Below are 13,686 nucleotides of genomic sequence, written 5' to 3'. Positions count from 1 at the left end.
AGGCTAAAATATAGAAATGAAATTACCTTATTCTCAAGGTTTAATCATTTATTTTGCAAGGGAATAAAACAAAATCTAATAAGACGAGAATAAAAAGAGTTTGTTCTTAACCCTAAATATATACTCGAGTAAAGTATAACATTTTCTAAAACCTTTTAAAATACTGTAAAAAATAAAACTTGAATGTGGCAAATATAAGCAAAGTCAAAACAAAGTGAATCCAAAATGGTCAAAGTAATACAAAAATAAAAAAACTAACAGTTAAACATTAATTTGTCAGAAGACCTTACACTGAGGTGGTATCGGCCCTCAGGGGAGCAGTGTGTGGCTGAGCACGGGCCTCGTGCCTCTCGGCATGTCTCCGTTTCCTCTCCTGCAGGTAGTGTTTGACCGCTCTGATTGTCTTAAATGTGAGCACAGTCCCGACTGCGTACAGGATGGCCGTGATCAGCCCAAACAGAGCCACTGCTGCGTCCGCCCCGCTCACATCACAGTTCATCCAGGTGTACCCATTTCGAGCATAGAGCCTCTCTCGCTGCAGGCACACGTCTGTCGAGTTCACTCTTATAATAAAATGTAAGAAGAGTCCAACAGCCGCAACGTAAGCGACTGCTCCCACAGCTTGGAAAATTAAAGCTCCAACTAGTAGCTTTCGAGACATTAAGTGGGCCGGTTTATTCCCAGATACCACAAAAAGGAGAGAGAGGACACCACAGGTCAAGCTGAAAGGGAGGCCTCCATAGAGGCCTGGCGCCCTCATCTGGCTGTACTGCATGTCCAGCTCGCGCACTTTCTGTAGCTCGGTGCCCTGGAGGTTGAAGTTTGAGTTGATGTTGAAACCTCCCATCCCTGCTGCAGCGGACATGCCTGATGTCACCATGTGACCTGCCACCACACAGATCAGCACCAGCGCATTGGTCAGGACGGCACAAATCAGGACAATGCCTAAAAGAGAAAGATTTTAAATTGTATGTGGAAAAATGCCATATGCTGCCATATCTGCATTTATATTATATTTTGGCCCAATAAACAGCTCATAAATCAAAATGACCAAAGTCGGTTTTGCTGAAATTTAAAGTTGATTTAAAAAAAGACATATTAGTCCCACAGATCCACAGTGAGTAATAGCATTGTTGAAATAGCAGCCAGTTAGGATTATCCAGCAAAACTTGATCAATCAAACTGAATTGAATCATTCTGAACCGCATTCCACATATTCTCAGAGGTCTGGCCAATCAGAGCAGGCGATGCAGCACTGTTTGTGTTTGTACAGAGGAGCAGAGGCAGCATTAGGACCATTGGGACTTGTACTCTATGTCACTGATTTAAAATGTTGCCAAGGACAATTACATGCTATAGAATTATACTCAATTAAAGTACATTTTAAAATTATATATTTTTTTAATTACTCGCAGCAACATGAGTATTTGTAATTAGTTACTTTTCATGCAAAAGATAATGTGTTTTTTTAAAGGTATTAGAAAAGATAGTAATGAATAGCTTAATAGAAAAATTGATGCATTCTTAAGGAGAATTTTGATGTCGTGAGGTCAGAGCATGTCATTAAAATCCCTTGGTCTAATCCGCATAGATTACAAGTTATCTGCTTTCTGCAATAATGGGGTCAGATTTGTTTAAGAGAAAAGGCGGTAACAGCAGAAAACCGGTTTGACCAGTCTTCTCTGAAAGCGGAAGGAGCATAGTAGACTTAACCCAAAGTCCTCTTTACTAACAACACTCCCGGTGGATAAAGAGCAGTATAATTGTATAATTGTATTAGTGCTTTGTAGCTTCACCTCTCCTGGAGCACATGTGTGTACATTTGGAGTCAGATTCACGGTGCTCCACTCGCGGGACGTCCCGGCCATTGTTAGAAGAGTGTGCTGCTTCTCTGGGGTAGTAGGGAGGTTGAGAGGAAGACCTAAACAATAAAGAAACCATGAAAACAAAGTATTGATAAGTGAAATGAACAGCATTACAATGAGGGTCCATGTTCATCCCACTTATTTAAAGAATGTCCCACCTTTTCACTGGTGCCCCATGAATAGTATAATATAGTGATATTTACATAGAAAATAGGAAAAAATAAATGACTTTTGGTGGTTCTGTTCTTCTGGATTGTGATATATCTACTCATTTGATGTGATCACTTTTACTACTGTTTGAGGTGGTCACCATAGGTGACACATAAACAAGATAAAGAACAAAGGTTACATTTGATCAAAACACACATTATGACACGAATATATCATAGTTTATTATTAATAGTATAATATATGTAATTATATTATAGTTATACATTACAACGTTTGCATGCATCTTACATTTTAGAATTAATTGATCCAAGCCTAATTTGTAGATTGATAAATTGACCATAAATATTATAAAAACAGTTTGAGACAATGAAGTAAATAAATAAACTCGACACACCTGTCCGGTGACGCGCGCCTGTCCTCGTGATCCCTGTGGTATCGACCGTCACCATTCCTGTCCCGGTCCCGGTCCCGGTGGGTCCGGTTGGAGCGTGGCTGACTGCTCATACTCTGAAGACCGAAACAAACCCAATGTCATGAAAATTTACTTTTACCCCCTTCAACGTACTTTGACCCTAGTTTCTGAAGAAGTATTAATTAATTTGATACAGCGCGTATTTTTGCGTAAAGCCGTCGCCATTGCGCTCATTACAGCAGATGGTAATTCAGGCATTATCAGATAAGAAAACGAACTCTGCAACGAAATAATACAACTTACTGTGAAGTGGATCAGAGATTGCTCTTAATGTCCCGACATTGTTGACTTAAATCTGTCGACATTCGTCACGTACAAAACAAAGCGCGGCTCCGCCAGCAGCAGAGGAAGAGGAGGAGGAGGAGGAAGGGGCAGTCTCAGGTGAGAAGAAGAACCGCGGGATCAGGATCAGACATGGGATCAGAGGAGTAACAGTGTGTCCTCTTCACGCGTGGTCCGTGTGAGATGTGGTTTGTGGCCATAGAAAGAGAGCTTTGTGTGTCCAAAGACGCCTCTGTCTCTGACTTTATGGCACAGTTGGCATTTAGCCTGAAGTGACCTGTCTGTTGTCTGTTGCTGAGCTCAACAGGAATGTGATTGTTCTAGTCACGAGAGGATTTATAACACTCCCCCGCAATGCAACCTTCAACTTTACTTTCCAAGTCCTATTCCAGAAATCATTAGGTCTAAATGTAATGTTTCAAAGTGTCCACACGAGGGCAGCAGTTAATAAAGTACAAACCATCGTTGGCTAAAGCGCTTCCGGGTTGTACACAGATGTCAACATTAGTCGAGCATGGATCTATTTTAATATCGGTGCAGAGATGTTCCTCCGCAGCGCGGTGCTCGGCTCATGGCTCGGGAGACTGTCCGCTGTCCGCTGCGGGAGACTGTCCGCTGTCCGCTGCCCGTGCTCCGGACACACCGCCTCCCGCAGCACCGCCGCTTATGTCCAGGGCCAGAGCCCAGAGCCCCGCATCAGGGAGTATTTCTACTACATGGACCACCAGGGACAGGTGAGGCCCCGTCACACTTCAGAGCTGTCAACATGTGTCTTTCTCATCACTTTTGTCCTTTCAGCTTTTCCTCGATGACACCAAAGTGAAGAACTTTGTCACCTGTTTCAAAGGTAAAACTGATTGTATAATGTTGGGCTAAATTTGGTTTCTAGGTGACCTGTCTAAAGGTTTTGAGGACACATAAGGGATTTTACATCATGTGACATGGAGAAATAGAATAGAAACGTTAGTCTGACTGAAGCTCTGCCCCTTGTTGTGTCCTTGATCACGTGGTGGTGGATGAAGGGGCCATGGGCACAGATGGCAGTCACTAGGGTGATCACCTGTCCCTTTTTTGGTTTTCCTGACATTTAGACCCCTGTCCCACTTATTTATTGATGCCACATGAATTATAACAAGGAGATTTAAATAGAAAGCATGATAATATGGGCCCATTATTTTTTTTATTCTCGCTAAGAAATCAAGACTAATCTCTGTACATTACAATAGATTAAAAACCAAAGTTACGACTGTAACTATGGTGTTATCCTTGCACATGCGCAGGGATGAACATCCAGCACTTTATGGAGATCCTTGAACTAGAACCAAACATGATGTGCTGGTTATTACAGTTATGATCTATGTGCTTACATTTATGAGTTTAAAGTCTGTCCCTCCACATCCCATCACATTGAACAAGTGTATCCCTCTTTTGCCACCATTTGGGGTGGTCGCCCTAGCAGCCACATGTCCATACGGTTTATCCCACGGTAGCTGGAGCAGTTGGGTCAATTAGTGATCTATAAGACGCCACTTGAAACGTGTAAAATGCTTTTTAATTTAATTAAATGAATGTGAAATAATAAAGACATTTCATGACTTTAAATGTTCTCTTGTGCACAGATAAAAAGTTCCTGGTTTTCTTCTTCAGTCGGCTGCGGTTCAATCAGAGTGGACGATATGAGGAGGACTTCCCGTTTCTGTCTCTGTGTGGCCGGGAGAGAAACTTTGTGAGGTGTGATGACCGGCCTGTCGTCTTCACTCACCTCACACAGGAAGGACACTCGGACTCGGAGGCAGCGCTGCTGTCGTACTGTGGAGGGGCAGAGAAGCTCACTGTCCTGTTTCGTCCAGAGGCTCTGTACATGCACCCAGGCTCTGGACGAGTGTATCACCCCTGCTCCGACAGGACGGGGGCAGTGGGCCTGGTCCGCTCGGCTCTGGCCATAGAACTGAGCCCCAACTTTGTGTATGCATCAGATGAGAACCAGGATGAACCACCTACTCATTTTCTATGGGGCGGTGAACAGCATGAACTGACCAATGAGCTGGCAGTGTATTTTAGGTCTGGAGAGAAGGGCAGTGGAAAGGTCATATGAAGGGGAAAAAAATAATTAAAAGGACTTACCAGGAAGAAAAAAACTTATTTTTTACAATTTTATGCTGAAGAATTACCCAGTTGGGTCTGGCCTGCTTGATGAAATGAGCAAACAACTGTAAATTTGACTGAATAATAAATATTAACGGAAAATAAGGTGGACGGTTTCTTGTTGTGTTTTGGGGGTTTGGGAAATATGAGACAATGAATGAATGAAAAGTATTTATTTGCCAGGAATGTTCCACAGTATGGCATTTATTACACAAGCACGAAATACCGTGGCCACGCCCCCTGTAACTTATGGTTCTAAAAGTGTGTTTTTTTCACACTAAAACGCCTGTAATAGAATAAATGCGTGTGAGATAAGTACCATCCTGAGAATAATTCTAGGCACAGCATTAGCTTGTTAACAGGCCGTTCCCAGGGCCGTCCCGGGCCCCTCAGTCCGCCTCCTGTCCTTATCCACGGGAGTGTAGTTGAGTGCTGTGGGACAGAGCCGCACACTGAACATGGCAGCTGCGTGCACGGTCCACGGCAGCGACACACGCGGGGCCACGGAGCGCTCGTTCCGGGAGCGCGTCCCGGTGCTGCTCACGGACCTTTACCAGTTCACCATGGCGTACACGTACTGGCGGGCCGGCCGCCACCAGGAGCCCGCGGTCTTTGAGCTCTTTTTCAGGGACAATCCGTTTGGCGGAGGCTTCTCGCTGTTTGCGGGACTTCAAGACTGTCTGCAGTTCCTCCAGAGCTTTCGCTTTACAGAGGAGGGTGAGCTGATGTGTCCTTATAGGAACTGTCTCCTTGTCTTTTGTTTGGAACAACTTAGTTTGATACAGCGCTTCAAACATCAGGGTCCCATGACCGCCTACGTCAGCCGTCACCATATGGCGGACCCCGGTGATGGTTCTGTCCGGACCCGTGACCGGTGGTAAATTCACGAGATAAAGTCATTTTCATGGAGCCTTTCTTTTTATGTGTACGGCCGTATCAATATTGACACGGCGCTGCTGCTCCAATAAATACTCCAATACGGCATGTCCGGGGTCCAGCACCTGCACGGGGCTGAACCCCTGCACGGGGGCAGCACAGCACCTGCACGGGGCTGCACGGGGCTGAACCCCTGCACGGGGGCAGCACAGCACCTGCACGGGGCTGCACGGGGCTGAACCCCTGCACGGGGGCAGCACAGCACCTGCACGGGGCTGCACGGGGCTGAACCCCTGCACGGGGGCAGCACAGCACCTGCACGGGGCTGCACGGGGCTGAACCCCTGCACGGGGGCAGCACAGCACCTGCACGGGGCTGCACGGGGCTGAACCCCTGCACGGGGGCAGCACAGCACCTGCACGGGGCTGCACGGGGCTGAACCCCTGCACGGGGGCAGCACAGCACCTGCACGGGGCTGCACGGGGCTGAACCCCTGCACGGGGGCAGCACCTGCACCTGCACGGGGCTGCACGGGGCTGAACCCCTGCACGGGGGCAGCACCTGCACCTGCACGGGGCTGAACCCCGGACATGCCGGGGTTCAGCCCCGTGCAGGGGCTGAACCCCGGCTGTTTCAGCCCCGTTCACTAACTTCATTCCAACCAAGATTGAAATGACTGGCAGGTCAGCCACATGCTCATTTTCCTCACTAAAGGTCCAGGACCCTATAAGAAAAGTACAAGTTCAGAGAAAAGACCCCAAAAAGCCACTTGTTTTCTGAAGATGTGGACTTTTTTCTGGAAAAGTCGTCCTTCATTTTGTTTGGGCTGGGACCTCCTTATTTTAAGAACAAAGATGAGAGAATGTTAAGTCAATGCTCTGTTTGCACATTTTAGTTTTTATAAGTTATTTAAGAGAACAATTAGTTATTCCACTTTTACATTTTTTTTATTCTGAGGTTTCTGTTTTCTTTAATCTGAAATAAAGGCCTTGAATTTATTTGCCTGGGACTACTTTTATTTATGGTAAAAGAGATAGTTATGCTCCCAGTGCATTTCCTGCATTGGAAATGAACAATAAGAATTGTTGAAACCAGATGAAAATGTCGACACGAGCTGGACTTCGGTTTGGACCTTCTACTTGAACATAATGTAATAACTGGACCTCAGTGACTTTTAATTGAATACCCCTGGCCTACGTCTTGTTGCGCAACTCTCAGCGCGTGGACCACAGTGTCCTTTTGAGACCCATGAACTTTAGCATACATATATATATATATAAGCGCTTATGCTCTTTCAAGAACCAACACGCTGCTTTACAAAATACAGTCTCCTCATTAGACTTGTACACAACAAAAGGCACACATCCGGGTTCCTTCACGTGTGTGCGTGGACTATTCCAATGTTATGATCCATGACACGAGATACCGTGAAGGACAATTGCATCGACAAGTGATGGACCAGGATATGACAGACACAATGGTGCAATTCTCGTGAATGTTGCCAAAATTGTTCACTAATAATCGCAAGTAGAACACACGTCTTCCAGCTGTAAAAGTTTTCCTCTCACTCTTTCCATCTTTCCAGATGTGGAGTTCCTGCGCTCTGTCCTGCCCCCCAACACTGACCAGGCCTTCTTCACCTTCCTGAGGGGCTTGGACTGCTCTGGGGTCACTGTGCGCTCGGTGCCAGAGGGAATGGTGGTATTTGCCAGGGTCAGTTCTGGATAAATGTCAAATGTTCTGGGCGCGTGCAGGGCATCGGTCTTAAGTTACGTTCACATCTGCAGGTCCCTGTGATAGAAGTGTCAGGTCCTCTCGCTGTGGTTCAACTGTTGGAAACCAGTTTACTCTGCCTCGTCAACTACGCCAGGTAAACAAAACATAAACAAACTACATTAATTGCACTTGAAGGCTATTATACTCAGCGTTCCTTTTGTGTGCCGTCCCTCAGTCTCGTGTGCAGCAACGCCGCTCGCTTTCGCCTGGCGGCCGGCCCCAGGAGGAGGCTGCTGGAGATGGGTCTGCGTCGAGCCCAGGGACCAGACGGAGGACTCACTGCCTCCAGATACAGTTACATTGGAGGTAAGCGCCCCCTCCCCCCCCATATCGCGTCCACGGGCAAGACACTTCTGCTGCGGACACGTCTGACTTTCGAAAATCAAATAACTTTACCTCTGTTGTCATTGCTGATTCTTTGGGAAGGGTTTTAAAGACTCACATCGTTTTTCTATCAGTGTGTTTGTGGGATGTTGTTGCTTATTACATCATTTGTTCTGATATAAACGGGGAATCGTGGCTTGAGTAGGTTTTATAGGTTTTATAATAGACAGAATCCCTCTCAGTTTGTCCTTCAATCTGACCTAAAACTCCGGAAGTCAGACTGCGACACTCCTGCACAAGCTTGTTAGTTGAAATCGCGATCTTATTTGCTGTTCGAGCCCTTTTTGTCGTCGCAGATTGACAGCCGCGCCCCATTATCGCGTCGTTATCATTATTCGTGTCGTTTATAGTGTCATATTCAGAGGCCGTTGTGCTGTGTTTCCTTCAGGCTTCGATATGACCAGTAATGTTCAGGCTGGCTTCCTGTTTGGGATCCCGGTGGTCGGGACCATGGCACACTCCTACGTCACCTCTTTTACCTCACTGGAGGAAATCTGGCCTCAGGTGAGTTTCTGATGAACCTTTTACCATTTTATTTCAATGCTTTGACTTTTATTTCATCTGCTGGCCCTGGATTTTCCCCTGTCCAAACCGTAAAACACCAGTGATGTGATTTATGAAGTCAGATGATTCGTTTTAATACTGTCTTCACTTGTTTCAACAGTCTTTCAGTTGATTTCGTGGCTTTATTCCTAGACTCTGAACGCAGCTAATGGAGACAAGGTTGACTTGATCTCGCTGACCAAAGGCTTGCTCAGCCGTGTTTGTGTGCTGCTGGAAGCTGAAGCTGAGAAGCTCTGCGAGGGCGAGCTGGCTGCGTTTCTCACCTATGCCATTGCCTACCCACACAACTTTCTGCCTGTGATCGACAGCTACAACGTTGCCTGGTAAGTGGGCGGTATGCCGGAAAATTAATCAGGATTTTTTATTTTTTATTTTGTATTGATCCATCACAATTTTGTATTTTATTTCATATTTTCAAATGATTAATAAGGTTCATGATCAATTATTTGCACCTTCTGCCCTTCTGGTAAATGCCAAAAAGATAAATACAAGGCTGCCCCAAATAAATGGTCTGTTTGCTGTAACCCGATCCACCATTTTTCAAGTGGGTAGGTAGGTAGGTAAATTATTTTTTATTTTTTTTTAACTTTGAAGGCAAAAAAAAGATCCAAAATTAATTGTATGTTTGGTGTAACCCTACCAAATTTTTTCAAGTGGGTAGGTAAGATGGTAAATTCTTTTATTTTTATTTTTTTACTTTAAGCATAAAAAAATCCAAATTTGTATATAGAATTTAATTAAGAATTAAGTGAAAACTATGAAATTAAGTTAATATTATAATTTATAAAAAGAGATGCTACCGTAAATGTACAAAACAAAACAATTAATAAGTCCAGCCAATAAACAATTTTTGTACAGGACAAATTATTTAATTTTTTGGCCATTTTCATGTCGTAGAATCGTCGACGTCCTCTTTTCGCTCGCTTCGTCCGGTCTGACACTGACACACTGAACACACATGTTGCCGTTGCCATTTTTTTTTATTCTGCCAGTGACACGCAGTGACCGCCAGGGGTCAGGCTTCAACAGACAATGAGTTGAACGTTCTCCGCTCGTGTTAAGTTTCATTTTAATTTCTTTTTCGGCTTTGTAATATTTTTAGCGAGTTCCAGTGATACAAAATTATTCAACACGGCGCTTTTTAGAAAAAACGGTCGATGAGTCGGCGAAATATAAGAAAAATAAAAGAATTTGGCATAATTTTGACAAAATGCTGTAATTTTTTTTCAGTCGGCTATAATTTTGACGGCTCGGTCGGGTTACGGCAAACAGACATATTATTTTGCTCTGCCCAATGATAAATTTACTGGAGAAACCTTATTTTGCTCTCTTCCAGCTTCTAAAATTAATTATTATAAGTTCATGATGAAGTTGGTAGTAAACTTGTTTCATTTTGCAGTAGTGGTCTTCTGAACTTTTGTGCCGTGGCCTTGGCCCTGTCCGAGCTGGGCTTCAGGCCGGTGGGGGTGCGTCTGGACAGTGGCGACCTCTGCAGACAGTCGCTGGAGGTGCGCCGTGTCTTCAAAGTCTGCAGTCAACAGTGAGTGACCTGTGTATGTCCGTCAATGTGACTTTACAAAGTGACTGTTCACTTTGACTCCACATGGTTTATTTGTTTTAACTTATTTTGTTGTTAGTTTTTTAGCTTCCACCTTTGATTCGTTGATTATTGTTGGGACCAATAGCTTCTCAGAGAATACCATGTCTGAGCTCAACAAGAAGGTATAATATGTTAGAGAATATAATACAAAAAAGTGTTCTCCATTTCTTTTGAGTTTCTGAAACTTGTTTTTATTGCAGGAGAATGAGATCGATGCAGTTGGTGTTGGAACACATCTCGTAACGTGCACAAAACAACCATCGTTGGGTTGTGTTTACAAGGTAAATATAAAGACATTCATTATATTTCAACAATATGTATTATATACTTACTAAATGTGTAATCATTATATCTAGCTGGTGGAGGTCAGAGGGCGTCCGAGGATGAAGGTCAGCGAGGACCCAGAGAAGAGCACCGTGCCAGGGAAGAAGGCTGTGTATCGCCTGCAGGACACAGACGGTCTGGAGGATATACTCACTTTGGTGTCTTGGGAAAGAATAATAACATAATAATATTAATAATATATTAATGTTCTCCACATCTCTGTAGGTCATCCTTTTCTAGATGTGGTTTGTCTGGCAGTGGAGCCTCCTCCTAAGGCCGGACAGCCATTGAGCTACTACCTCAGAGAAGAAGACACGTCCCGCTGTGTCACTCCAGCTCAGGTCACCTGTCTACGGCAAGAAGTGTTCACCAAGGGACAGGTGATTACTACTACTACTACTACTACTACTACTACTACTACTACTACTACTACTACTACACCTACACCTACTACTGCTACTACACTTATTCCTCCTCTTACACTACTACTACTACTACTACTACTACTACTACACTTACTCCTCCTCTTACACTACTACTACTACAACAACTACTACTACACCTACACCTACACCTACTACTACTACTACTACACTTACTCCTCCTCTTACACTACTACTACTACTACTACTACTACTACTACTGCTACTACTACTACTACTACTACAACTACTACTACACTTACTCCTCCTCTTACACTACTACTACTACTACTACTACTACTACTACTACTACTACCACTACTACTACTACTACTACTACACGCAAAATTATAATCATCGCTGACCCACTCACTCCAACTACAAATGATGTGGGGCTGGAGGAGTGTTTTGACAATCAATATTTTTTTCCCTCATTGATCAATTAATGTTTAATTTAGTTTACTTTTGTCCTAATAAAAACAAATAGAAATGGCTTTCAATATTAATTTCCTGGAGATAAACAATACAGACCTTTAATCATTGCCATTTAACACAAAAATAGAATAAAATGTAGAGCTCTAAGATGACGTATACATGTTTGCAGATCACATATCCTATGTGCAACGCTAAAGAAACTCGAGCAAAGGCCCAGAGATCCCTTCAAACGCTTGACCCTAAACACAAGCGGCTGCAGGATCCAGACACTTACACTGTGAGTCTCTTCAGAGCAAAGGCCTCGTCACACACACTCTGACTCACCCTGTGCTTTCCTCAGGTGGCGGTGTCAGAGAAACTCCATAAACTGGTCTCTGAAATCAGAAGAGGCTGCACCAACAACAGCACCAACTTTCTTATATCTAACTAAAAAGTACTACATAGTGCACACTAACATCAAACGTATTCTCATATTTCAATATTTCAAAGTATCTAAAAGAGTTCAGTTACACTTTTCTTTGTACCCCAGGATTTTAAACCACAGCACTTTTGAGCAATGTGTATTTCTGTCTGTAACCAACCATTAACTCTGTTTTGTTCGGTAAATAGTGTATGAATTTGACCTATCTATGTTAAGTTTAGACCAGTTTACTCAAGACAAGCATTCTCAGCTGACTATTACAGTCTTCATCTCGTTGTATTGTTCATTATATTGTACTGTTTCTGCTTGAATACGTTAATACAAATATTACACTGGGTCTTAGTGCGCCTTCTTCTTTGGTGTTTTATGGCGGTTACATCACCGCCATCTACTGTAGCTGTACATCTTGGACTTTAGACTTTAGTGCAGGATTATAGACTGTATGTGTTAATCGCGTATAGGGACAAAGCAACCTTAACATTGGCTTGAACAAAGTAGCTCTAACATTGGCCTTAAAAGTATATTATATGTCCCCTTTAGAGCTTTGGACCATATAATAGTGTTCCCTCATCATTAACCTACTCAGAGTTGTAATTATATTAATCAATGCATGGTTGAGTAATGCTGTATTGTCCTGCTTTCAGTTTTCACCTACATCTCCGCCCACTTCTCTGCATTTGTGATTATAACATTCAGAGTCCAGGTCATGAATGAAGAGTTTTGAATATCACAGCCATTTGTCCACAATAAAAACAAGTACAAGAGTATCTGCTGCTTGCTACGGTGAAATATCACAATAAAGCACTTATAGATACAGATATTGCAGTTTCTAGTCTAATATAGTCTACCCGAAAAAACATAATGTCTCCTTTAATGAATTATTCAATTGTCTTGGGAAAGAAATCTGAGTTGTATTTAGGGCCAGTAGTTCTTAGACATTTTACACCAAGTACCATAAATGAAAAGATTTGGCTCTCGGAGTACCACCAGACGTAAATCAGTTGTTTAACTATTTCATGTCTAAATTTGTGCTAAACCGGGTCTAATGTGAAATCAAGTGGCAGTTTTTTAACTAAGGAAATACTCAAATTCTAATGAGCAAATTAGAATAAAGTCTAAACGAAAAGGTGTCCACGTTCCACCAGTAGTACATGTACCACAGTTTGAAAAACACTCATCTTACTCTATTTAGGGAGGAGTAGCACTTTTCTCGTACGCCACTAGAGGTCGCGCTTTCCCCCCTCTCCCCCTCACACTACCACCAACTCTGGGAAGGAAAAAAAAAATCTGATGAAGCTTTTCCGGTCTCCGAGCCCTAATTTCCTCTCCAGAGCGTTGCGCCGGGACTGAAGGGAGACACAGACCCGGAGCGGAGCGGCACGAGAGCAGACGCGGCCGGACAGAGCTCCCCCCCACCACCCTGGCTCCTCGCTGCGCAGGGTCCAGCTCAGTGTCCACAGCCTGCCCGGTGTAACGTGCCCGGTGTCACGCGCTGAGGAGCCCGCACACCGCTGGACACAATGATCTGGCTGATGGGCGCGCACTGGCTTCTCGCCTCGGAGCGCACCCATCCGCGCGCCTCTCCTCCTCCGCGCTGCTGCTGCGATCGCGCGTCTGTCCGGAGAGTCATTACATAACTTCGGCTCCTTCAGTAAGCTTTTTTTGTTTTTTTGTTTTTTGTTTTTGTGGGATAAGAATAGGCTTTGTCTGCGCTTTCTGTGGCCGGTGTGGTGTTTGGACCCGCTCTGGCCGTGCTGTCGTGGACTGAGGGTGGAAACCTGAGTCCAGCTGTGATGAGCAGACGGGAGAGTCCGGCTGGATTTCACTGGTGTTCTGCCAAAGAAGCATCTGGAAAGGATAACTCCCCCTGCAGAGGACCACAGCTCAGCCATGTCTGTTAGTGTGTGTTTTATTCACAAGTGTCGGACTGCATTGATTAGCCTGCGTTA

At 44.2% G+C, this 13,686-nt stretch overlaps 3 protein-coding genes across 3 annotated transcripts; 2 read left to right on the top strand and 1 right to left on the bottom strand.

Moving 5' to 3' along the window:
* Positions 1-243: 243 nt before the first annotated feature.
* Positions 244-2,870, bottom strand: LOC140354345 (MARVEL domain-containing protein 3). The gene is made up of 4 exons (XM_072439317.1): positions 2,752-2,870; positions 2,431-2,543; positions 1,797-1,921; positions 244-945 (listed from the first exon to the last, which is right to left on the bottom strand). The coding sequence occupies exons 2-4, from the start codon at positions 2,538-2,540 to the stop codon at positions 287-289; spliced, it is 894 nt and encodes a 297-aa protein (XP_072295418.1). The 5' UTR covers positions 2,541-2,543; positions 2,752-2,870; the 3' UTR covers positions 244-286.
* A 421-nt stretch (positions 2,871-3,291) lies between these two features.
* cunh8orf82 (chromosome unknown C8orf82 homolog) lies at positions 3,292-5,012 on the top strand. The gene is made up of 3 exons (XM_072439493.1): positions 3,292-3,524; positions 3,589-3,637; positions 4,410-5,012. Exons 1-3 carry the CDS (start codon positions 3,333-3,335, stop codon positions 4,883-4,885), a joined length of 717 nt encoding a protein of 238 aa, XP_072295594.1. The 5' UTR covers positions 3,292-3,332; the 3' UTR covers positions 4,886-5,012.
* Positions 5,013-5,376: 364 nt separating this feature from the next.
* naprt (nicotinate phosphoribosyltransferase) lies at positions 5,377-11,797 on the top strand. The gene is made up of 13 exons (XM_072439492.1): positions 5,377-5,652; positions 7,397-7,524; positions 7,599-7,681; positions 7,763-7,893; positions 8,360-8,475; positions 8,668-8,858; positions 9,935-10,075; positions 10,173-10,257; positions 10,336-10,416; positions 10,492-10,594; positions 10,685-10,839; positions 11,486-11,593; positions 11,657-11,797. Exons 1-13 carry the CDS (start codon positions 5,394-5,396, stop codon positions 11,744-11,746), a joined length of 1,671 nt encoding a protein of 556 aa, XP_072295593.1. The 5' UTR covers positions 5,377-5,393; the 3' UTR covers positions 11,747-11,797.
* The last annotated feature ends 1,889 nt before the right edge of the window (positions 11,798-13,686 follow it).

This window comes from Eucyclogobius newberryi, unplaced genomic scaffold, assembly GCF_026437365.1.
Source record: "Eucyclogobius newberryi isolate DKJ021-1_F unplaced genomic scaffold, fEucNew1.0.hap1 SCAF_9, whole genome shotgun sequence".
In the NCBI taxonomy this organism is placed as follows: Eukaryota; Metazoa; Chordata; class Actinopteri; order Gobiiformes; family Gobiidae; genus Eucyclogobius; species Eucyclogobius newberryi.
Note: the sequence above shows the minus strand (reverse complement) of the source record. Positions and strands in the feature narration are given on the sequence as shown.